The sequence below is a fragment of the Ictalurus punctatus genome, chromosome 12, assembly GCF_001660625.3.
Source record: "Ictalurus punctatus breed USDA103 chromosome 12, Coco_2.0, whole genome shotgun sequence".
Taxonomy (NCBI): domain Eukaryota; kingdom Metazoa; phylum Chordata; class Actinopteri; order Siluriformes; family Ictaluridae; genus Ictalurus; species Ictalurus punctatus.
In genome coordinates this window covers 14,794,485-14,821,038 of record NC_030427.2, presented here as the reverse complement: position 1 = coordinate 14,821,038, position 26,554 = coordinate 14,794,485, and the positions used below count along the sequence as shown (strand labels likewise).

Here is a 26,554-nt window from a genome sequence, read left to right as displayed (position 1 = left end):
AGTATTAAACATATTTTTATGCACATTTTTTGTCACATGTAACAATGAAGATACATCCTTAAGATCCAGATCTCGTTACATTGATTGTTGTCTCATGGTGTGCCTCGAATTACAGCCGTCTCTCAGTTGTAGTCGAGATGTTTGGCCGTGTGATGAAGGACGAGTCCGGTGTTTGATTAGATATCCAGCATTACGGTTAAACAATGTACAGGTGTATATCTTAATGAACCTGGCATGAGTTTATATCCACATGTAAACACTTTTCCATAAACACAGCCTTCTTTAATAGAGATTACAAATGGACAAATCTATATACAGCAATATACAGTGCTTTACAAGTTTGCACATACTTATAACCAACAAGACGTTTAACACCATTTACACAATCATAAAGGAAATAAAACCATATTAATAAATTGAGGCACAGTGAAATAAATTGAGTAGAGCATGCCAACCGGCTCGAACGTAATAAACATAACTGCTGACTGGGACTCTTGCTGTAATACTTAACCTGTATGTTGTGTCATTGTCATAGAGGCCCATTTTTTTTCTTTTTTTCCCACCAGAAAGCGAGGGGAGGGGTGGGGTGGGGGGGGCTTTTGCACTCAAGTGTAAAAATGTACTCGTTAGCCCAACAGTTGATATCACATGTTCCTCTCTTCACGATATAATAACAAGTGGTCTATCAGTCGACCCCCCCCCCCCCCCCCACCCCACACACAAACACACACACACACACACACACACACACACACACACACACACACACACACACACACACACACACAGATGTTCTGAGCCATAAATGGGGTCCACAGTCCACAGTCCTCTCTGCCTGATTAGGATTTATGATGCAGGTTATATATAAAACCCCACTACCTGCTTCCCCAGGTGCTCAGACCACAGGAGGTGTGTGTGTGTGTGTGTGTGTGTGTGTGAGAGAGAGAGAGAGAGAGAGAGAGAGAGAGAGAGAGGTGTAATAAAGGATATCCCTCAGTGAGGAGTAAGAGACAACAGGAAACATGGCAGGTGAGTGGTCCAGGTGACAAACTACAGCATAAAGGCTTGGATTGAATATCTTCAACTTAAATTTTAGCAGTTAAGCATGATGTTTTTTGTTAAAATTGTTTCATTGTGTTAGCCTGTCTGTTATTCGTGTCTTTGTGTCAGTATTCATTCTATTCTATTTGAACTGAATGTGCCCATTTACATTAGTAGGTCCAGTCTGAAATGTCCAATCTGAAAATATGAACACACTTTATCTTACTTTATAGACAATGAGCAGAGAAAAGGGAAGCAGACCAAATCCAAGGTGAAATAATTTTTTTTTTTTAAGAACCAATACCGTATACTGTATTATGTCTTAGAGAATTGAATTGAATTATTATTTTTGCCCGTGAACAGACGGAGTGCTGTGGCTACCCTCTCAGCATCTTCTTCATCGTCGTGAATGAGTTCTGCGAACGCTTTTCCTACTATGGCATGCGAGGTAAGTTCAGGAAAAAACTTGTAGTTGCATCCTGCATGAATTCTGTAGGAAATATATATTTAACAATTTATTAAACCAAAAAAATTTAAATTGCAAGAAGTAATAAAATGTGAATGTTTCGAGCAAAAAAGAAAAGAAAAGAAAAGAAAAGAAAAGAAAAGAAAAAAACATCAACGTCTAAGAGGTTGGAGGCGTTTATAAAGGCTCACGAGAAGTTATTAGACATTTGCATGTCTGTTGTGTAGAATAATTAGAATGAACGCACTAAATATTTGTCAAAGTGTGTACAAACTTTTGCACTCCTCAGTATTTCACCTTTTTTTCAACTTGAATATCAGTTCACCATCCTGCCTCCTTTCATCTATTCTCACCTCTCTTCTCCCCTACTCTCTCTCTCTCTCTCTCTCTCTCTCTCTCCATCTGCAGCCGTGTTGGTGCTGTATTTCCGTTATTTCCTGCGTTGGGATGATGACTTGGCCACCACTATCTACCACACCTTCGTGGCTCTGTGCTACCTCACGCCCATCCTGGGAGCCATCATAGCCGATTCCTGGCTGGGAAAGTTTAAGTGAGTGAGAGGACATGTATCTAATATTTTTCCAGCACTGAGCAAAATATATACGGTATATAAGCTTTGTGGCCAGTTCTTCATCAGTATGGTGGAGAAATGAACAGATACCAGGATTGTTAAACTCTAACTCTAACTATATACTAAAATGAAATAAAATGTTGTTTTTTTTTGTTTTTTTTTAAAATGCTATACAAATAGTATTTAGCATGTTTGCCCCGCACCTCCATGGCTGGGTGTTCGTTTACTCCGTTTTCCTCTGCAGTACAAAGACATGTGCTGTAGGCTGATTGGCATCACTAACTTGTCTGTAGTGTGTGAGTGTGTGTGTGTGTGATTGTTCCCTGAGATGAGTCTGCACCCCATCCAGGGTGTGTTCCCTACCTTGTGCTCCGAGTTCCCTGGGATAGGCTCCAGGCTCACTACGACCCCATAGACTATAAATAAACTATACTAAAATGAAGTAAAAAATGACACCTAAATTAATTAAACTAATAAAGAATGGCACATTAAATTCTTTATAACATAAAACAGTAGTGTGAGGTTTTTTTGCAACTTGCAAGAAGTATGGGAAAAAGTCACATTATAAATTTTATTTATTTATTTATTTGTTGATTTATTCTGTATAACTTTATAAACCCCTTTGAAATATTCCCTCATTTTATAAACTGTTCTGAAAAGACTCTCATGGACAATAACAGGATCCATTTTTATTTTATTTGAACATAACTGCATTTTCATATTCAATTTATAATCCCTCAGTGTGTCCCCAGACCTAAAATCACTAAACCTAAAACCATGTAAATAAAAAGCTAAATAAAAATATCTCTAAATAAATAAATAAATAAATAAATAAATAAATAAAAGAAAGTATCAAAATTGCACTAAAAGCTTATTAAACTTAAACTGAATTTCAAAAGATTTTATAAATAAAAGCAAAAAAATTATACTGACCTCTCTCTATTGCTCTCTCTCTCTTTCGCTCTCTCTCTCACTCTTGGTGTCTCTCCCTCTCTTTCGCTCTCGCTCTCTCTCTCTCTCTCTCTCTCTCCAGGACAATAGTGTATCTCTCCATCGTGTACACTGTCGGACAAGGCGTCATGGCCATCAGCGCTGTCCATGACATCACAGACTCCAACCAGGACGGCACTCCTGACAACATGACCATCCACGTGTGAGTTATTAAACATGTAAACAACCTGATCCCTATTGGGTCGGGATTGGATTTCCATTGGGACATGGCGGAATTTTATGTCATTTAAGATCTGTCTCTTTACTGTTTTTCTCCCACTTCCACTGAGAAAATTTCAAATCAAATTATGGACTGCTAATTGATCATTTTTGTCTGACTGGAATCAACACGTCTGTGATTTCGCAGGTAGATGCTGTCTCTGAGTCTTTTGACCCCGTCTACTCGCCATATTTAATCACTTCGAGCACTTCCTGAATCGTGAAAAGATGAATGCTTTGTTCGTACACTGCACATATCAGTACGTTCTTACTCAAAATTCTGGTTTGTGTTTGAATTCAGTGCTTTGTCCATGGTGGGTCTGCTTCTTATTGCTTTGGGGACGGGAGGCATCAAACCCTGCGTAGCTGCCTTTGGAGGGGATCAGTTTCAGGACCATCAGGTTTGTGAGCTCTCATAACTGCACACTTTTCATATTAGTTATTAGTAATCAGTATTATACCACAGCAATTTCTTCCAGTGATTAAAATTTTTTAAAAATGAAATAACATACATTTGTGGCTCCATTTAATGTTGCCAAGGTTAGTTCCCGTTCTCACTTACCTTAGTGCAGCTATAAACGTTTGTTCCATCTCTCTCATGAAATTAATAAGACAAAACACGCACACACACACACACACACACACACACACACACACACACACAGCTTGTCCACAAAAAAACGTAAATTCCTCTGTCCTTTGCTGCTTTACTGCTGACACTGGAGACTCCTTCCATAAATGTCTCCTTAAAGAAAACTTCACCATATCAACGATTACACAAACCTGTTTATTTTAGTGGAGTGTCCACCATAAACATCCCTGTGAATGAGCTGTTACTATAGAAACGATAACTTAGCGCATTAATACAGCACTACTGAATTGTCACAGCTCTGAGGTATGATAAGGAGTTAAACGTCACATAAACACACACGAATTAGAGCACTTTAAACCAGGAAGCTGAAGTCAGCATTATGGATCCGAAAAAAGCACGATTTATTACAGTACTTTGCACCAATTAGTCATTATCAGAGCGCAAGGTTCGTGTAATAAAGATTAAATACCGCATATGGAGGATTATTGATAAGTACTGCACATGGATCATTACTGAGACGTAACACGCACCGTCATAAATCCATTACACCATAAAACTCTGTTGAAGTCTATAAAAACTCAATTTACAGTTTCAGTGCTTTAAAAATCAGCTGTAACTGTTTTTTTTTTTAAATCCAGGAGAAGCAGAGAAGCACCTTCTTCTCCATCTTCTACCTCTCAATCAACGCTGGCAGTCTGCTCTCCACCGTCATCACACCAATCCTCAGAGGTGTGTACAGTATGTGTGTGTGTATACAGTATGTGTGCATGTTTTATAAAGCCAGGATTTGTGATCACATGACCCCGGAGGTTGATCTCCTTCCTGCTTGTCTTTGCTACAGCTCAGGAGTGTGGCATTAACTCGCAGCAGAAATGTTATCCTCTGGCGTTCGGCGTCCCTGCGGCTCTCATGGCTGTCGCTCTTGGTAAGGGCACTCGGTTTATAATGAAGCTGTTAGACACAGTGGGGTGCTTTTAACCGTAGCTTCGTCTCTCTCTCTCTCTCTCTCTCTCTCTCTCGTGTGTGTGTGTAGTGGTATTCATTGCGGGCAGCAGCATGTACATCAAAGCTGCACCCAAAGGCAACATAATGCTGGAAGTGTGCAAGTGCATTGGGGTGAGTCTTAAAGTAGTATTAAAGTACAAATAGTCCGGCACTAATCTCTCTCCACCATATCATAACGCGAATTTACAACTACTCCACCGTTACACTCTAACAATAAAGAGAAAGTCCTGCTGTACTAAACCTGGATTTATCCAACATTTCTAAAGCAATACAGAAAAAAAATTGTTCTGGAAACTTCCGTGAAGGTTTTGTCGTATTCATGCACCGTCACAGATACACAAACCACGAAACTGCTCTCTGAAAGAATCCAGTGATACATATTTCAAGCTTCATAAAGTTTGCAAACAACTTTAACTTTAACAAGTGCCCTTAGACTTTCCAAATATACTGTCTTACTGTTGTTTTCTTATTGTTTTGGAGTATTTCTTTAAAAAAAAAAAAAAGTCACCTGTGTTAAGAAATAAAAGATTAAAGGTGTAGTTTGTAGCATTTTGGAGCTAACGCTACTTTATTCGAAACATAATAATGCTAAGTCTGTCACGTCTCCATCTTAGTTTGCCGTTAAGAATCGCTTTAAGCACCGCAGCAGCAGCTATCCCAAGAGAGAGCACTGGATGGACTGGTCTGAAGAGAAATATGACGTATGTACAGTAACTAACACACACACACATCAACTTCACACCTTCCATCAACTTAATGCTTACAGGAGCTAATTAATGCTAAGTCTAGCCCTAAATCTAACCCTGAACTTAACCTCAGTAACCAAAAGGAAATCCTTTGGCTCTTTTAGTCCTTTTTTAATTTTTTATATATATATATTTTTAAATAAAAGTTGTTGTTTTTTTTTTGTTAGGACACGACACATTTTGAGGACATTTTGGTCCTCACTAATAGCTAAATGCACTCTTCAGAGCTACTTGTAAAACAAGGCTACTAATGAAAAACAACATGTCCTGCATGAAAAGACTTGAACTTAAATTACAATTCACTTTTTTATTTATCCAGAAACTGCTGATCGCTCAGGTGAAGATGGTGCTGAAGGTTCTCTTCCTCTACATCCCATTACCCATGTTCTGGGCTCTGTTTGATCAGCAGGTCAGAGCACGTGCACACACACACACACACACACACACACACACACACACACACACACACACACACACACACTTTAGAGTTTTATAGTACATGTACATGTTTTAATGAAATTATCTTCTGTGTGTGCAGGGCTCTCGCTGGACTCTGCAGGCCACCACGATGAACGGCAACTTCGTAAGTCACTCTTAACTACTGACATCTGAGAATTTTTTAAATATAAATAATGCATGTTTTAAAAAGGGAAATTTTCTGCCTCCGTAATCAACACTGAAAAAAAGAAAACAATTTAGTAGTTGCAATCATGTAAGTGGAAAAATCCAGACAGTAAAATGATTATTAACACTTATTAATGCAGGATTTACCTTGTTATTAAATAAATAAAACATCATAATAATATGTTAAATAAATAAATAATGAGGATTTTTTTTGCTTTTTCTCCTCAGGGTTTCTTCACCGTCCAGCCAGATCAGATGCAGGTAAAGATGTTCACTGATATTATTACAGTATATGCATTTGTAGTCTAAATCCTATATAAACATTTAAAGTAATATAAAGGTATAGATAATCTCAGAATGCCTGACCTCATTTCCTGCAGACTGTGAACCCCATCCTGATCCTGGTGATGGTCCCCATCGTGGACAGCCTCATCTATCCTCTTATAAAGAAATGTGGTCTGAACTTCACGTGAGTATTTTTTGGGAGAAGCAGCCTCTTCCTTCACACCACTAAGCTCAAAATGCTAGATGGATTGGTTCATAATTGTGGATTCTTGTTGGGACTGTGACAGGCCTCTGAAAAAGATGACCGTGGGTATGTTTATGGCGGCATTAGCGTTTGTGGCAGCGGCTCTGGTGCAGATTCAGATCGATGTGAGTGCACACACATGCACGCTAAAAACGTGTAATACAGTGACATTATCTGTATCTGTTTAGTGGTTGAAATGTTCATATCTATATCTGGATTTCAATTTAAACCTGAAGTGACCATGACCTAAACCAGAAGTTTTTTCCCCCCTTTTTTTATTATTTATTTATTTTTATTTTTACCACTATGCAATCAGAAACACTGGAAAAACTCACGTGTATACCTGTATATTGTATTGAGGTTAATATATTGGAAATGAGATGCTCACATCTCTGCTGGGATGTATCTAAGTGCACTCCTGTGTTAGTCTTGACCTTCGTAACTCATGGTGTGAATTTGGTGAAAATCGGAGAACATTAAATTTTTCACCCAAAAAAACCCACAATTTTTTGGGGGTGAAAAAATTTGACGTTCTCAGATTTTCCCCAAATTCACATTGTACATTATGGAAGTCGTGACTAACACAGAAGTGCACTTGGTTTCATTGTATCACCCTTCCACAGTGGAGATATATTACAATATATTGTAGCAAAATCTTGTGTAGTGTTGTGTAGTGTAGTACGGCATAGTGCTATACAGTACAGTATAGTATAGTAGGGAGATTAAATACTTATAACCAATAAAATTGGTATACTTTAGCAAATTATACTACAGTAAGTTATAGAATAGTATGATATAGTAGATAAAATTGTTATGATAATACTGTCGGTAAAATAGCTACAATATACTTTAATGCAGTATAGTAAATAAAATAGTTATATGTAAATATAAACTCGTGCACTACATGTATATTTTAACTGATATCGACCATTAAAATGTGTCGATTTTCATTTGTACATTTACACATTTAATAAAGCTCTGGAGAGTGATGGGACGAAGCTAAGTGCACTCCCGTGCTAGTCTTCACCTCCCTAACTCGTGCTGTGAATTTGGTGAAAATCAGAGAAGGTGGAATTTTTCGGCCAAAAAAACCCCACAAAGGTTTTTGTAGGTGAAAAATTTGACGTTGTCAGATTTTCATCCAATTCACATTGTGTGCTAGGGAGGACAGGTCTAATATAGGAGTGCACTTAGTTTCATTCTATAACCCTCCAAAGCTGAGATATAATGGGTTTTATACAAATATGTTTAGATGTTATCGGTTCATCCCAAATAATGTGTTTGTTTACATCCCTACTGTACAAACTGCGTCAGGTTACAGTATGTGGCAGAGTAATGTGTCGTGTTCTGTGTTTTGACATCCAGTTCTCTCTTATTTCACAGCAAACACTTCCTTCATTCCCCTCTTCATCTGAAGCTCAGGTGAAGTTCGTAAACTTGGAGAACAGCACCTTGAGTATATCTGTGAATACACAACCAGAAGAAATTCAGGCTTTCCAGGTATCTGCTCTTTCTACTCCTTCACCACCTCATGATATCTAAGTTTACAATCCATGCGTGTATACACAGTAACACACATTATCAACATTAGAGTTTATCAGATTTCTGCTCTGATACACGCTCTGTTTATGAACTGAGGATTTAAAGCTTTTAGAGTGATTCATGAAGACACTTTTTGTAATATTTGCTAAAGTTCATAGCCCCCCCCCAAAAAAAAATCTTTAATTTCTTTAATGCTAGCCAGCTAGCTAACATGAGCTGAATGTATATTTGAGAAGAATCTGATGTCATATTCATAAATGTTCAATGTTCTTTGTACGGCTTATTTATGAGTATGGCTTAAACATTGTCAGAAATTCTAATCAGGCTACTAGTTAATGTTAGCCATCTAGCTAACATTAACTAGTAGCCTGATTAGAATTTCTGACAATGTTTAAGCCATACTCATAAATATTTTCAATCTCAATGCTAACATTAGCCTAATAAATAAATCTTACTAGCCTGATTGAAAATCTGAAAGGATTTTTAAACCATGCTCATGAAAATGTCATGATCTCTAACACTAGCTTGATAAATAACATGAAGTAGCTGAACAGAATTTCTGACAGGATTTCGATCATTTTATCAGAATGTTTATAAGCTCGACGCTAGCACTTGCCCACAACCTAAAATTAACTAGCCTGACAGAATTTCTGACAGGATTTTTAGTTCATATTCATAAATGTTCATGATGTCCATGCTAACACAAACCAGCTAGCTTAGACTAACTAGTCTGAGTTGAAGTCATCTTCATAATCTCAATGCTAACAAGCTAGATCAAATTTCTGACAGGACTTTTATGACATCGTCATTAGCTAGCATTGAGAATTTCTGACTGGGTTTTCACCACTAACAGGATATCTGAAGACAGGGTGGTTACTCAAGCCCCACTTCTCACACCAGTCTTTAAAGAATGTAGACATTAAATATGGATAGATTTAGGTTAAATAAGGAGAGATTTAGTAAAATAGAAAATGAGTATATATATATATATATATATATATATATATATATATATATATATATATATATATATATATATATATATCTGTACAACTGTAAAAGGAAGAACAGTTAAAAATAAGTAAATAACATGCCCTCCGTCTTTGCAGTCGTATGGCTACATGACCCTGACCTCAGACACTATGAGCTTATCAGTCGGAAACATATCTCACGACTCCGTCCCTCTGGTGAAAGGAGATCGGCAAACTTTCCTGCTCACATCAAACGGAATTCAGACACAGGTAAGTGTGACTTACATCCTCAGATACCCTCCACAGACAATTATTATTATTATTATTATCATCATGCATACTTTCAGGCTAAAGCAAGATCATAAGAGGAGTGATGTGTGTAAACACAATGAACCAGAATGCTAAAAATGTTTCTTTATGGCTGTTATAAAGACATTCAAGCTTGCGTTTCAAATTTAATATTTAAAATTGAAATCTTTTGAAGTTGTATTTTTCTATGATCAAACGAAAGAAAAATAGTTATTAATTTATATTATATAGGCAGGAACTATATTCATGTTTTCTGACCATTCCACCTCAAATGAAAACATTTTTAAAAACAACATGGCTGCACAGGGAATTATAGCATGAACATATTTCAAATGCAATATTTATTGTCCTGCCTGCTTAGTTGTTAAGGTTTTGGGTTAAATGTTAGATTGTAAAATAAACAAATATAAATAAAATATGAAAGAACAGTAATAAAAGTAGCATGAAATAAATCTTATATACAATTTCATCATGAGTAAAATGATGCACATCATTTATTAGCAATAACGTACCTTTTTTCTGTATTGCCACTTCAGTAATATCAGTACAGAATATTAAATACAATAAAAAGCAAAAGGTTTTTATTATATAGTTCAATTTGTCTAATAATTTATTAGATAAAGTATAAAACCTTATCTAACTTTTAGCTTTTTAAATAAAGATCATCCATCCATCCATTTTCTATACTGCTTATCCTTGGTGGGTCGCGGGGAACCTGGAGCCTATCCCAGGGGGCATGGGGCACAAGGCGGGGTACACCCTGGACGCGATGCCAATCCATCACAGGGCACAATCACACACTACAGACACTTTTTTTTGGAAATACCAATCATTTCCAATGAAATGATTGGGGGAGGAAACCGGAGTACCCGGAGGAAACCCCCAAAGCACAGGGAGAACATGTTTGAATTGTAATTCAATTTGTCTGATAATTGATTAGAATAAATATAAACGTGTGACACAGCTGACTCGCTTAAAAAAAAAAAAAAGTAATAAAAAATGTAAAAGCAGTAAAAATGTAGAAAATAAATATACAACTATGTAAACTATACAATTATATACACAATTTGCTTTAGCATAATTTTATACTATTATAGTTTTTATTTATTATATAATTAATAGTTTATTATAAAATATATACTGTATGTAATACGATATGTAATGTTGGACTATCAATACTGATTAATTACAATTTTTTAAAAAGTGTTTATTAAATGAGGACAATTTTGTTGGAATTGTATTTCAGTAATAATTGATTTTTAATAATTGAATTCATGTAATAATTGCTTTTCTCGCCATGTCCTCAGGCTGATGATTTAAACACCAAACCGGAACAAGGCAGTAACGGTATCAGGTCAGTGCATTGATTAGTTTCTAAATGGACATTTATGAATCTTTACTAAAATATTTACTGATTTGCAATATGAGTATGAAGTGAATTGGTTTTCTAGAAGTGGGACATTTTTGATTGGATCTTTTTAATTTTGGGAATAGATTTGTGAATGGCAACGGCAGGACGCTCTATGTGCAGTCAGGATCTAAAAACCTGGGAGCCATTGGTCAGTTTGAGTTCTCCAACTACACTCTGTTCCCTGAGGGCAAGTGAGTACCACCAGCTTCATTTCACCTCATCATTGTTTATTTTCCTCAATAACAGCATGACACAAAGTCTTTTATTACTTATTCCTCCATATCGAAGCTTCAGGTGTGTAATTTCTCTCCTTGTGCTGATTGCAGAGCCACCTTTATCATATCGGATAATGCGAGACTGTTGTGCCCGTACGCTATGAGTCTGGGTTTTGGGAGCTCCTACACTCTGCTCATACCGAGCACCTTTGAGTTCGGATCTGAAGTAAGTCACCAGCTGTTACAACACTACACACTGCTGCAGCTGTGGAAAAGAAAAACTTAAAGGAGTTGACAACAAACAAGTTTAACATTTGCTTCATTCGTTCATCGGGTTGCCAGGTTGTTATTTTTTGTGGGTTAGAGGATTGGACGTGGGTGGCATGACGAAGATATTTTATCACAGTACTTGAAGATGTTTCTAAAGCTATGTTTCCATCTACATATTTTTATGGAATTATGGGATATCGCTTATTTAAAAAATGCGCATAAAAATGTATGCATTTAATTTAGGTGGATAATTGTTTTATTGTTTTATTATATGTGCATAAACTACAATGGAAACACATTTAACAAGCAAATCATGTGTAAAAATGGTGGAGATGTGCCAGTTTCCCTGGAAGTTATAATGTTGTTCTCTTGAACACATGGGATGGAAATGGTGCTTTATTCACAAATGTTTTACGCGATATTCCAGTTTTTCCACAGAAGTTAAATTCGCAACTTGGATGGAAACCTAGCTAATGACACACAATATGCATCACGATACGGCCAAATGGCCCCTAAAACCCCAAAACATAACCAGTATTTTTATTTAACATGTAAGTTACTTAACACTCCAAAAGAAGGAAAGGAATCGATCAGTTTTACCACTTTTACGATTCAGTTTCAACTCAGCTGCTTGTTTTTGTAGGTGTTCAGTTTTTAATTGTAATTAATATTTTAAAATGTTTAATCATTGTGCAAGGTCTCAGAAAAGTGTTCAGTGACGTTATTAATATTATATCGTCATAATTCCCAGCCCTAGATGAATGTTTAGCATATATAAATTTTTTATGCGTAATGTAAAAGGTCTATTGCGCACTTTACACGCGTGTGCTGGATAAAATAAAGCCGTTTCAGGTCCTTGATGTTTAAAAAACAGCACGGTTTTAATACTGCGTTACTAAAAAGTTGTAGTGTACAATTTTACTTTATACGTTTGGTAATGATAGCATTTAGTACAGGGTTTGAACGAGAAGATTTTGAGATCTGGAAAGTTTTTGACTGGGTTTTGTCACACAGACCTGGCAACCCTGCACTAGAACTAATAAGCAATGCAAGTCTGTAATAAACAAAACTTGCATGACATACTGTATTAGTAACATTAACAGCTCTAAACTATTAAATCGCAGACAGTAAACATATAGCTGATCAACTCCATTTGGATGGAAAACTGAAAAAAAAAATTAATCATGCAAAATTCACTGTTCCATTACTCACACTGATCACATCCCGACGTCGTATGTTTGTGTTGCGTACAGTGTGGAAGCACCATCCAGCAGATAGAAGACATCAAGCCCAACGCCATCCACATGGCCTGGCAGATCCCACAGTACTTCCTCATGACGTGCGGAGAGGTGGTGTTCTCCGTCACGGGTCTCGAGTTCTCCTACTCACAGGTACGGACACCTAGAAATCGGTTCTGTTTCCCCACAATGCTTTAAACACCGGTGTGTCTTAATCTGCTATTCATCTGACACCACTCAGGCGCCTAAGAACATGAAGTCGGTCCTTCAAGCCGGTTGGTTGTTGACCACTGCCATGGGGAACATTATAGTGCTGATTGTAGCTGAAGTAGGACAACTTCCTGACCAGGTACGGAAATTACACTTTACCTCAACTTAACACTAATTATGATGAGAATAATAGTAATAATAAATGTTTGCTTTAACAACCATGATTTACTGAATAGGTTAACATTAACAAACTACAAACCATAAATAAATGTTAGTTATATGTGTATTAAATTGTATTTTTGTTACATTTTTAACAATTAGAACGGCACACCCTAATGTTTATGCCATCTGTGACTAAAAATTGATCCTCATACATTTGTATAAATTCAATAACAGCATGTTATTGGTAAGGTTGTCAGTATCTAAGCAATAATCATCATCATCATCATCATCAAGTTGCTCCAGAAGTTGGATTTTTTTTTATTAATATTTTAAAAGTTAATTATTAATAATTAATATTTTATAAAAATGTAATAAAAAATGTAATATCACCACTTTGTTTGCTTAAGGTGTATTAATGCGGAATGTTCTGGATTGTTAACATTATGAGTCATTATTATTACTACTACTAAGAATAATGTATGTTCATGCTTATCTCACCATTCATAGGAAGAAGCAGGTCTAAGTGTTTTTACAGGAAAATAATACAACATTTTAAAAACATTAAACCATAAAAGTGTGTTGATTCAAATGTAACAAGAAAAATAAGAATTGGCATGACTAAATGATAATGCTTTACTCAAATCCCATGTCATAAACATGTCAGGGAAGATGAAATGTGCTATGACAAGGCTATAATTGTGTGTAATATAGATGCCGTGAGCACTTTTTTATTTTTGTGAATTTTTGCTGAGTCCTCGCTGGTTATTATACAATAATGATTTCATATAAATGAATAATTTCATGGAAATTGTCCTAGTATATGGTCATTATAAATATTAGATTCTAATTGGCTGGAAGACTCTCAGTTCAGTGTATTCGGTGTTATTCCAGTGTTTTGTGTGCATTAGTATATGTCGAATTATAACCCGTAAAACATAATTAACTGTGTGTTTGATCCACAGTGGGCCGAATACGTGCTGTTTGCAGCACTCCTGATGTGTGTGTGCGTCATCTTCTCCATCATGGCTTACTACTACACCTACATCGACCCGGACGAGATCGAGGCCCAGTTTTCCGAGTATGACCCCGACAACAAGGAGAAGAAGAAGCAGCTGGAGATGAAGACGGACACAGTGTACACCTCAGACGACGAGAAACCGAATCCAAACGATATGAAAATGACCAAGATCTGAACGTCATACACAGGTTCCTAATCCTGTAGAGGAAAAGAAATTGTCTCAGACTTTTAAATTCCCTGAAAAGCCAGGATAGTTCTAAGCAGAGGCGTGAGGACAAACCCAGAGGAAGTGTGTTGGACTGTTGTTGGTGGTGGAGAGTCGGCGTCCAATTTGTGGGAAGATGTTGAGCGATGTACAAACCCAGCACCTTACTCCAATTTCCACAAAATAATTAAAAAAAAAAAAAAAGGGGGTGGAACAGTCCACACATATTGTTGCATCAAATTCAGTATCCTGAGGTAATTTAAATGTAATATTCTGAATTATTTCCACATACAATCCTGTTTTTTGAGGGTTTTTAAAATATAATTTGTATTTAAAAAAAAAAAAAAAGGATTTCATCATGGAAAAATGCACCTAGTTTAACATTTGTATTTAATGTTTAAGTATATATTTTGTAGCATGACTTTTTTGTACATAAAGTTAACGTTAATGTGTGTTCATTGTAAAATGGTAACAAAACCCTGATCGACTATCAATCGAGTACTTCAGTAAAGAACTTTCTTTCATACTCTTGTCTATTTCAGTCGAAAGGCATTCCTTTAAAAATAAAATAAAGCAAAATCAAAAGTGAACAGTTATTTGCAAAGGAAAAAAAAGTCCCCCCCCCCCATGGTTTCTGAATGAGGAATAACAAAAAAAAAGGGAATTTTACAATTTATCTACAAAGAATTCCAAGAAAATAAAATAAAAATGAATGAAAATTAGATTAAATGTTTAAAAAACTATTTTTAAAAATTGATTGTTTTTGTCCCCCAGGTGAATATTAAGATAAAAGAATTATTGAACGCTAAAATAAATTTAAAAGCTCAGCATGGTCATTTACAGTTGCAAAAGTTTACTTCCCATGGTTTATCTACCAGGTACTTAAATAAATAAGAAATATTAATAAATGGATAAATGAATGAATAAAATGACTATTGAAATTGAACCAAAATGTAAAATACATTTTAAAAAAGAATCCAAAGTGAAGATTTTTTTATTACGAATATTAATTTTCATATTTTTAATAGTCACATTAATAATGTTATTTATTTATTATGAATATTACTAAGAGGATCCAAAGGCTGATATGAAAATTTGGCAGAATATTATTAGAGAAAATGTTTATTTAGAAAGAGAGATGCAAATCTTTTAACTGATACCATGTGCAGCCCCCAAAAGGCTTTCTTGAGGGTACACAAACTTTCGCACTCACCTGTAAACATGACGACTTGCATTTCTTTCCTTCTTTTCCACCCTGAAGCGAATAAGGATTTCTGTCTAACGTAAACCATTCACCCACACGAACAGGAAAAGAAACACAATCTTCAAAGGTGATATGATAAAAATCATTATTTATGATTTCATGAGTAAAACTCTTTTTATATTAAAATGAAACAGAGCACCCGCAAAACGTGACATACATTCAATAAAAAGGCAAGGCAATCTCTGTAATGGCCATTTGAGAGGCTCGGGTTTTAAATATTTACCTTTTCTCTCTCTTTTCTTTTTTTAATACTAACGATATCTACAGCAGGGCGTGGCCGTCTGTACACAGTGATCCGTTTGGAAAAAAAATAATAACACAATCTGTGAGTGTGTAAAAGTATATACATGCCTATACACGCATCCAAACTCTTTCTAGTCGAGGTGATGCAGATTTGATATCTCCTTTTGCAAGGAAAGGGCTCTCCTCACACTCACTCTCTCTCTCTCTCACACACGCTCACACACGCTCACACACGCTCACACACGCTCACACACGCTCACACACACTCACACACGCTCACACACACTCACTCACACACACCCATCCATGCTGTTTGATCAGAGCCATGCTATGGTTGCATTTAAGGGTTTCAGCGATGTTTTTTTTTTCCCCACTTGCTGATGTCGTAACACAGAAGCAGTAGCTTCCCGAAGCTACTCGCTTACTATGCAATCAAGTCTGTGTGTGTGTTTGTGTGTGTGTGTGCGCATGTGCACTACATACACACACCCACCAGATATACACACAGACACCCGTTCATCGTCTGTGAGTTTGTTAAAACAAACAGCGCTACAGGAAGCTTGTGGAGTTTGAAGGACTCTCGCTACTTGGAGGACACTCGGCTGGTGTTGTGATTCGCTGCACGGTGGGAGGGGCTCCGGCATGACTGGTATACCCAGCGGACCGATCACTGAGGAGAAGAAGAAGACGTCCTGGCTCTGGAGAACCTTTACAGAAAGGAAGTTGTTTCGTTATTGAATTCAAAATGAATTAAGAATAAATTTTCAAACGCAACCCATAATATTTACCGCTGTAGTCTCTGTATGAGCTGGGTCACCATGACATCAGAGATCCCTGGATATGTCTCCTCAGCGAGGAATATGGCCTCTCCTAACTCGTCCAACACGTCAGGCTTCACCGCATATTCGTCGCCCCGCTCTTTCAGCTGCCATCATACACACAAGTTCAGAAATACACACCCTTTATAATGTAAGCATGTAAAATACCTCTCATCCAACAACGTCAAAAAAGCTTTTAACAGTTGACATATTCATAAACACATTCAAAACAACTCGCTTTGACCAAACTGCCGCACATTGTAATAAAATGGTTAAAAATGAAAATGCTGTTTGTTGATTAATTAATAAAAAAAGGGAAAAAAAGAAAAGCCCACTGTAAAGTCCTCATTATTGATCCTTGGGGTCTGTTTTGCAGCTCTTGGTCTCTTGCTTGACGGCGTATTAATTCCTAATGTACCTCACTTATTTTAGGCCAAAACTTGTTTGCCTCTGCCAGGAAGTTACGGTTTGGCGTCTTCTTTTATAGAAAGGAAATTAGCAGCTTTTCTGTGTTACACAAGAGGCAAATCATTTTCACAAAAGCCCTATGAAGAGCTTTTCCATGTTTGTTGACGTCACTGACAAACAATGCAAATGTCAGTTTTTACTCAATCCTGAAAGTATTGGCACCCTTGGCTTTGTTTGATGACTCACTGCCATCACAACGACCTCAAAGCACTTGAAAGAAACCTTGCAGAGATCAACTAGCACCACACAGTGCGGTGGAAAAGCAGCAACAGCGTGCCTGATATTTCTGCCGTACCTCTGTTAAGACTGGTGTAATAACAGTAGATAGGATCTGTGACAGCGGCCTCTGAGGTGTATCCTGCATCAAGAACACACAAACACACACAAATAGTTTAAAATAAGGAAGTCTATAATAAATAATTATGGAGCAAGATCTTTTGAGGATGTGAAGTGCACCTGCTCTTCCATATTGGCTCCATTTTGCAGCTTTTTGGGGTCTTTTTCGCGAATCGTGAAGATCCACTCATCATTGCTGAAGTCGTTTCCACCAGACGCCTGTCCATCCGCTTCTCTGAGGGGGAGAGGGAGAGAGAGAGAGAGAGAGAGAGAGAGAGAGAGAGAGAGAGAGAGAGAGAGAGAGAGAGAACCTTAAGTAAGGTTTAACTATAAACAGTTAGGAGTAATGTGGAATTTCAGTGTCCGGAATTTTTCTAATTGGAGTCTCAAAATCCAACAGGGTGGGAAAATGTGCAAATGAGACAGAATCGTCTGCGTACGAGTCAGAATCGTCAGAGTCCTCTCGGCACTGCTCGGCCTTCCACTGCTTGTATCGGTCGATCAGGTCGGTCAGGTAGGATGTTTTCTTAGCATAACGCACGATCAGTTTGTGCTTCAGCAACTCTTTGGCTGTGGGTCTCTGAGAGAGAGAGAGAGAAGACAAAGAAAGGTCTTTTCATGTACACCATTCAAATACGATGTTAAATCCATTATTGAAAAGGTGTAGGAACTTCTACAACTAATAACCCAAACTGAAGAGTTCTCTACCCCGACTTACAAAACTGGGCTCCTTGTTTAAGCACGCCTCCACAAACTCTTTGAGCGGTTTGCTGTAGCTGCCCTCCAGCGTGGGCGGGTTATTCTTTGGGATGAGGAAGAGGACCTTCATGGGGTGCAGGTCCGAGTGAGGCGGCTCACCTTTTGCCAACTCGATCGCCGTGATCCCCAGAGACCAGATATCAGCCTTTGGTGGAGGTGAAGAACGAGAAAAAATATCAGATAAATAAAGAAGAATATTTACCATACACTACAAAAATAATCACTTTATCTATAATGATGGCTGAGAAACAAGCCCAGTGACTCCGAGTGGGATATTTTGAGTGGCACCGTGTGTGGTGTGTATGTGAGCATGTGTGTGTGCATGTGCGTAAACCTGCTGACCTTTGAGTCGTAAGAGGACTGTTTAATGACCTCTGGTGCCATCCAGAAAGGTGTCCCTACGAACGTGTTGCGCTTGATCTGTGTGTCTGTCAGCTGGCCCGCTACACCAAAGTCCGCCAGTTTGACATCGCCCTGCTCGGACAGCAACACATTGGCCGCTGGACAACATAACACACACACACACACACACACACACACACACACACACACACACACACACACACACACACACACATATCAGGGAATCAGAAAATATTCTGGTTTAAAAGGCCACTTTTTTAACTTGATTTTTATTGCAAAGTTTTCTTAACTACACAAAGTTTGTAGCTCCATTTCTGTATTACTTCTATTGAAGAGTGAGACAGGAATAGGCAAGCAGTAGGCATAAACATATGACTCATTTTGATTCATCAATAATCAAGACAGAAGTAAAAGCATTTCACAAAATAATAAAATAAATACTTTAAAAAAAATAAATAAAAAAAAAAAATTTTTTTTACAAAAGAATCCAACCCCAAACCTCAGCTGGTCATGAATATTTTAAACTCAGTTAGGGTGATATGAGGATAGAATATCGATATTGTAATAAATTGCGTCACAATACACATTTCTGACATTACTGCAGGTATCATGAGATCTTTTTTTTTGTTGTGTTTTTGCATAAAACTAACAATTACAAACTCTGATTAGAAGCAGCTGTTTTGATGGTAAGACTGTGTGCACAATTTTTAAACTGTAAAAAGTATTTATTTATTATTATAATTAATTAGAATTATTTTTTTCTTTTCAGTTGAGTCATTTATTTCAGCAGTGTCAGTTTTTTTTTTTGTTTATCCAACAGCCTTTAAATTGTAACATATATTAACATACAATACAGCATGTGGCAAAGAAGTACAACCTGTACACTAGTTTATAATATACAGTATCTCACAAAAGTGAGTACACCCCTCACATTTTTGTAAATATTTGATTATATCTTTTCATGTGACAACACTGAAGAAATGACACTTTGCTACAATGTAAAGTAGTGAGTGTACAGCTTGTGTAACAGTGTAAATTTGCTGTCCCCTCATACTCCCTCATACTGGTCACTGGAAGTTCAACATGGCACCTCATGGCAAAGAACTCTCTGAGGATCTGAAAAAAAGAATTGTTGCTCTACATAAAGATGGTGTAGGCTATAAGAAGATTGCCAAGACCCTGACACTGAGCTGCAGCACAGTGGCCAAGACCATACAGCGGTTTAACCGGCCATGGTTAGCCATGGTCGACCAAAGAAGTTGAGTGCACGTGCTCAGCGTCATTTCCAGAGGTTGTCTTTGGGAAATAGACGTATGAGTGCTGCCAGCATTGCTGCAGAGGTTGAAGGAGTGGGGGGTCAGCCTGTCAGTGCTCAGACCATACGCCGCACACTGCATCAAATTGGTCTGCATGGCTGTCGTCTCAGAAGGAAGCCTCTTCTAAAGATGATGCACAAGAAAGCCCGCAAACAGTTTGCTGAAGACAAGCAGACTAAGGAGATGGATTACTGGAATCATGTCCTGTGCTCTGATGAGTCCAAAATAACCTAATTTGTTCAGATGGTGTCAAGCATGTGTGGCGGCAGCCAGGTGAGGAATACAAAGACAAGTGTGTCTTGCCTACAGTCAAGCATGGTGGTGGGAGTGTTATGGTCTGGGGCTGCATGAGTGCTGCCGGCACTGGGGAGATACAGTTCATTGAGGGAACCATGAATGCCAAAATGTACTGTGACATACTGAAGCAGAGCATGATCCCCTCCCTTCAGAGACTGGCCTGAAGGGCAGTATTCCAGCATGATAACATCCTCAAACGGAAAGTGGAGGAGCACAAGGTCTCTAACATCCACCAGCTCCGTGATGTCATCATGGAGGAGTGGAAGAGGACTCCAGTGGCAACCTGTGAAGCTCTGGTGAACTCCATGCCCTAGAGGGTTAAGGCAGTGCTGGAAAATAATGGTGGCCACACAAAACATTCACACTTACGCCCAATTTGGACATTTTCACTTAGGGGTGCACTCACTTTTGTTGCCAGCAGTTTAGACATTAATGGCTGTGTGTTGAGTTATTTTGAGGGGACAGCAAATTTACACTGTTACACAAGCTGTACACTCACTACTTTACATTGTAGCAAAGTGTCATTTCTTCAGTGTTGTCACATAAAAAGTTATAATCAAATATTTACAAAAATGTGAGGGGTGCACTCACTTTTGTGAGATACTGTAAATATAGCCAAAATCTTATCAAAGCATGAGCCTGCAACAATTTATAGAATTTGTTACAAGTTTCTTTTAAGTTGATTTAAAACCGATTTCATAAAGTTGCACGAATAAACAAAGATCAATCTTTGTCGGGTTTGGATTCGAAAGGTTTTTTTTAAAATTATTATTTATTTATCTATCTATCTATTTATTTATTTATTTATTTATTTATTTTACAGTTTTCTACGCTCAAAATTATTTCGCTACATTCAGGAATCCTTTAATGAGGCATTTACATGGCATACATGATTAACTGTCTGCATTTATATAATCGGTGTGAGAAAAGAGGCGACTGAAATTTCTCAGTGTGTAAGAGAGCAGGATGGAGGATCAGTTAGCTGTACCTTTGATATCTCTGTGGATTTTCTTCTCAGAGTGCAGGTACTCCAGACCCTTCAGGATTTCCCGCAGGATGGTGGCGATCTGCACCTCGTCCAGAGCACCGGGCTCCAGCTGGAAAACACAGAGAGAGAGAGAGAGAGAGAGAGAGAGAGAGAGAGAGAGAGAGAGAGAGAGAGAGAGCCGGGGGGGGGGGGGGGGGGGGTTTACTTAGCATTGATCAAAGGCTTTGTGAGATTGTGACTGAAACTAATTGAAATTCACTATAATAAAAAAACTTTTCATGATTTTTTTTTACAATTTTATTTACTTATTTATTTATTATACTGTTTCCAAGTTTAAATTATTAAATAATAAATTTAAACTCTGAAGGGGAAATTAAGGCTGGAGAGGTTGGGATTCGACTCCGTGATGTAAAATCGCTATATGATTTACATATTTTACAAAACAAAACCTCCAATAAGGCTAACCTTAAAAAAATGTTTTAAAAAAATGTAAAAAAACAAAAAAACAAACAAACAAAAAAAACCTTTTCTCTCCAAGCACTAATTTTAGCATCAGGTTATTACTCACCAAATCCAGCGCCGATCCTCCGCCCAGATACTCCATAATGATCCACAGCTTTGAGCCCTGAATCCAGACAGGAATCAGATGAGCAAAACCTCATTAACACCCTTACAAACAAACAGCTTCGGCTCTTGGGAACGTGTCTGTGTGTGTGTGTGTATAATCCGAGTTGCTCTTTAATTACAGGTCATGTACCAGAACATATGTGACCATGAATCAATATTTATTTTCTTTGGTGGCAAACTACAATGGTTTAGTGTAACTACAGTAGGTGAACATATTTTTATTATAATTAAAAATGAGTTAATATTATAAATATATTATTTAGATAATAATATGCCACATGTGTGAGGGTTTTCATGGGAAAAATATTGCTTAAAAGTTTAACAAAAATAAGAAGTGTGCTTTGGGCACACTCAGAGTCTAAGCTTTATTAGTATTTTCTTTTTTGTAGAATTGTAAAATATTTTTCTCTCTCCTTTTTCTTTTCTTTTTAAATTCTGCGTTTGTTTTGTTTTTCCTCCCACTTTATTTTCTTTCCTTCCCTTTTTTCTCTCTCTTAGGAACGGCTGTAACAGTACAAAATAATTTAACTTTATATATTTGCAAACAAAAGTCCTTACCATGCTCCAAAAAGGGGAGTGGTGGGAAGGGTTTTAAAAATTTAAATAAATAAATAAATAGATAAGTAAACAAATAAATAAAAAACAAACAAATCAATAATCAATCAATCAACGAACCAACCAACCACTGAATTGTCGGATTTGTTTTCCCTATAACGTTATAAGTGACTCATCTATGTTTATTTTTATATAGGGGCCAATAATTCTGGTTGCATTATAAGTTGTGTGAAACATTTCAGGGTACGTGTTTTGCGGAGACTGGTGATCTTTAACGTGCTGCTCACTTTGAGGTAGGAGCCGTAGTACTTGGTGACGAAGGGGCTGTCACACTGGCTCAGTACGGTGATCTCCTGCTGGATGTCCTCGATCTCGTCCTCGGCCTCCTCCAGATCGATGATCTTGATGGCCACCACCTTCTGCGTGCGATTGTCGATACCTTTGAAGACCTCGCCGAACGAGCCCTTGCCAATGCGCTCCAGCTTGGTGAACAGCTCCTCGGGGTCGGCTCGCAAACTCTGCAAGGGGGAGTTTTAGCTTTACTGGCAACCCGAGCTGCATCTTACATATATAGAGCGTTAAAGTTCTGTCTGACTTTTTCCTGCCTTGAAATGGCTTCGCTGTAGATTTGTTGGCAGGACTAGAAATATATAACAAGCAATTGTTTCATGTCATACTTAGCTGTTGTGGAGCTAAACCACTGAGATGTGTGCTTTAGGAACCGTATTGTACTGCATGGTCGTAAAGTGTTACTTATAGCTAAAGCCTGTAAATGTCAGTGTGTGCGTGTGTATTTTTGTGATTGCAGAGCAGTTGCTTAACTTCCTGCCTGAGGGAGTGGTGTGTCACAATGCTCAAGGTTGCAGTTTATTTCCAACATACACACACACAGTTGTTGTGTGTGTGTGTACACATATTATATATATATATATATATATATATCCCTTTTTGTTTCTTTTTTGTGTGTTTTGTGCACTTTTTTGGATTTTTGGGACTGTTGGTATCACCATGGACGCTGTAAATAAACATCACTGCACCGACGTGAAAATGTGGCTGAGCCATCATTTCTAGTGCAGAGAGCCCTTACAAACACGCCTCATAACAGGAAGGAACAGTAAATTTACAGTAACGTTCAGTAATAAAAGCGAGTCGCTCTAGCCATAACCTTTTCTTTCGTGTCAGTTTCCAGACTCCTCATTAACACTGCCTCATTTGGTCTGTATTCTGGATACAGATTATAGAATTTTGTGAACATGTAAAGAGCTTGTTTGTGGTGCCGTGACTAAAGACAAACTCTATAAGAAATAAATGATTATATATTACTTTCTATTGAGATAAAACTCTATTCTACTCTAACGCAGTTTATTCTTATACTCCATTATCCTCTGTTCTTATCCTCTATTCTACTCTTCACTGTATTCTGCTCTTATACTCTATTCTACTGTGCTCTATTATAGTCTATATTCTGTTCTTATACTCTACTCTATTCTAGTGTGTTCTCTTACACTCTACTACAGGTGCATCTCAAAAAATTTGAATATTGTAGAAAAGTTCATTTTTTCCCGTAATTTAATTAAAAAAGTGGAGCTTTTATATATTCCAGATTCATTACACATAAAGTGAAATATTTCAAGCCTTTTTTTTGTTTTAATCTTGATTATTATGGCTTACAGCTCATGGAAATCAAAAATCCAGTATCTCACAATATTAGAATAAAGAATTTATAATACAGAAATGTCAACCTTCTGAAAAAAGTATGTTCATTTATGCACTCAATGCATGGTCAGGGCATTTTTGCATGAATTACTGCATCAATGCGGCATGGCAGTTGTTCTGGAATCCCAGGTTGCTTTGATAGCGGCCTTCAGCTCGTCTGTATTGTTGGGTCTGGTGTCTCATAGATTCTCTATGGGGTTCAGATCAGGCGAGTCGGCTGGCCAATCAAGCACAGTAACACCATGCTCAGCAAACCAGTTACTGGTAGTTTTGGCACTGTGGGCAAGTGCAAAGTCCTGCTGGAAAAGGAAATCAGCATCTCCATAAAGCTCGTCAGCAGGTCGAAGCATGAAGTGCTCTAATATCTCCTGGTAGACGCTGCATTGACTCTGGACTTGAGAAAACACAGTGGACCAACACCAGCAGATGACATGGCACCCCAAATCATCACTGACTGTGGAGACTTCACATAGGACTTCAAACAGCTTGGATTCTGTTCCTCTCCACTCTTCCTGTAGACTCTGGGACCTTGATTTCCAAATGAAATGCAACATTTACTTTCACCTTCCCCATGATTGTGGTTGTGTGTACTCAACCAGACTGAGAGAATAAGGGCTCAGGAAACTTTTGCAGGGGTTTTGAGTTAATTAGCTGATTAGAGCTCTTCTCAGGTCGACATTTCTGTATTATAAATTCTTTACTCTAATATTTTGATATACTGGATTTTTGATTTCAATGAACTGTAAGCCATAATCATGCAGATTTAAAACAAAAAAAGGCTTGAAATATTTCACTTTATGTGTAATGAATCTAGGATATATGAAAGTTACACTTTTTAAATTAAATTAAAGAAAAAACCTTTTCCATGATATTCTAATGAATTTTTTTTAGATGCACCTGTATATTCTTATACTCTATTCTACTCTACTCAAGTGCACTCTATTCTTACTCTATTATACTGTGCTCTATTACATTATTTTATTAATTTATTTTAGTTTATATTGTATATTTATGCGTTGTTTTTTATGGATGCACAAAAAGCACCGAATTAAACGCCAGTCCTAAATGAATAATAATAATAATTTTGTTTATTGAAAATCCACAAACTGAGTGTTACAGATATAAACTTCAGACTAAAACTTTACAAAGCTGTTTGTCCAAAACAGAAAAGAACCCAATACACACACACACACACACACACACACCAGAATATATATTATTCATTTAGGACTCTAGTTTAATTCGGTGCTTTTTGTACATCCATAAAAAAAAAGTGTATTGAAAGTTTGCCCCGCCCCATCCAATTAATCTAAATAAATAAATAAACAAACAAACAAACAAATAAATAAATAAAATCAATCGGTCAACTAATCGATTATGGAAATAATCATTAGTTGCAGCCCTAATTCTTATACTCTATTGTGTTTAATTACACCCTATTGTTTTGCTCTATTCTACTCTACTGTATTCAATACTACTCTATTATAATCTACTGTATTATACTATACTCTATACTGTGTTTTATTCTAATATATTATATCTCCTGAGATACCAGTGATCCTGACCCCTTCTGCTCTCCTGACCTGTCTGATCCATTGAGACACCCTGCTTCTGGTTGGAGTTCTCACCTTATTCATGCATTTGGTAAGAAAATTAGTTTATATGATCAGGTGACTTTTAGAGCATTAGCTACTTCCACTGAAAAGAGCTGAGAGTGTGCAGCAGCCTGGTAAATAAACAGAACAGTAATGACAGCTGTGCACGAGCAGCTTGATGTGATATGTGATCAGTTCAGGTATGTGATTAAGACAGACCCTCTTACCTGTATGCCGGGTAAACTGCCCTGCACCGGCGAGTGAGCCATGGCTTCTGAACCAGCACCAGTGTAAAATAAATAAATTAAATAAAATAAAATAGAATTAAATAAATAAATCCCCCCCTCCTCCCTGTTCAGCAGTCCTGCCTGATATGTACCCCCTTTAAAAGTGCGACAGAGATGCGGACAGCATCCGCCGAGTCTGCACTTCCAGCTGACGGGGTTGTAGAGGGGGAAAAAAGATTACACTGGCGCAAACGACTCTCTACGCATTTACTTAGCGAGCCACGGGAATGAATTTAAACGAGAAAAACATTACAAGCACTACTTTACGACACGAAAAGTGCAGGGAAAAGTTCTCTTTACGGTTCGTCGAACGCTTTTCTCTTTAAGGCTCGTGCAGGCGGCTAGTTAACCGTTAGCTAGCTTAAATGGACTTTCAAAACACAGCACTATAAAATAATTATTTAAAAAAATATGCCAGGCGTGGTTTTGGTCCAAACAGAGGTGCAACTTTCTAAGCTACAACCCTGGTTGTGTTAACGACGCGAAGAAAGAAAAAGCGTCACTTGTCTCAGGTGGAAAAGCGCAATGTTGACATCCTCAATTCACTTCACAGCTCGCCGCCATTTTCCTGACGCTGTCATTAGAGCA

General features: G+C 37.5%; 2 protein-coding genes across 2 annotated transcripts; one reads left to right on the top strand and one right to left on the bottom strand.

The window, feature by feature from the left end:
- Positions 1-885: 885 nt before the first annotated feature.
- On the top strand, positions 886-14,860 carry slc15a1b (solute carrier family 15 member 1b). Its single transcript, XM_017482037.3, has 23 exons — positions 886-1,029; positions 1,275-1,312; positions 1,405-1,489; positions 1,916-2,057; positions 3,112-3,231; positions 3,589-3,688; positions 4,518-4,608; positions 4,721-4,804; positions 4,913-4,995; positions 5,499-5,585; positions 5,950-6,039; positions 6,169-6,213; positions 6,483-6,515; positions 6,635-6,723; positions 6,827-6,908; positions 8,167-8,283; positions 9,435-9,566; positions 10,913-10,959; positions 11,100-11,207; positions 11,343-11,457; positions 12,755-12,892; positions 12,981-13,088; positions 14,074-14,860. Exons 1-23 carry the CDS (start codon positions 1,023-1,025, stop codon positions 14,302-14,304), a joined length of 2,172 nt encoding a protein of 723 aa, XP_017337526.1. The 5' UTR covers positions 886-1,022; the 3' UTR covers positions 14,305-14,860.
- stk24b (serine/threonine kinase 24b (STE20 homolog, yeast)) lies at positions 14,670-26,554 on the bottom strand. The gene is made up of 11 exons (XM_017482035.2): positions 25,907-26,554; positions 22,656-22,886; positions 21,755-21,811; positions 21,187-21,295; positions 18,565-18,722; positions 18,182-18,367; positions 17,904-18,043; positions 17,584-17,698; positions 17,423-17,485; positions 16,630-16,766; positions 14,670-16,548 (listed from the first exon to the last, which is right to left on the bottom strand). The coding sequence occupies exons 1-11, from the start codon at positions 25,946-25,948 to the stop codon at positions 16,509-16,511; spliced, it is 1,278 nt and encodes a 425-aa protein (XP_017337524.1). The 5' UTR covers positions 25,949-26,554; the 3' UTR covers positions 14,670-16,508.

Bases quoted from the DNA above. Each gene is read 5' to 3' on its own strand.
- slc15a1b (XM_017482037.3), top strand. The intron at 4,996-5,498 runs GTGAGTCTTAAA...TCTCCATCTTAG, and splicing joins AAGTGTGCAAGTGCATTGGG to TTTGCCGTTAAGAATCGCTT. The intron at 11,458-12,754 runs GTAAGTCACCAG...TGTTGCGTACAG, and splicing joins CCTTTGAGTTCGGATCTGAA to TGTGGAAGCACCATCCAGCA.
- stk24b (XM_017482035.2), bottom strand. From the start codon at position 25,948: ATGGCTCACTCGCCGGTGCAGGGCAGTTTACCCGGCATACAG. The intron at 22,887-25,906 runs GTAAGAGGGTCT...TCCCCCTTGCAG, and splicing joins GCAGTTTACCCGGCATACAG to AGTTTGCGAGCCGACCCCGA. The intron at 17,486-17,583 runs GTGCACTTCACA...TTCTTGATGCAG, and splicing joins GAGCCAATATGGAAGAGCAG to GATACACCTCAGAGGCCGCT.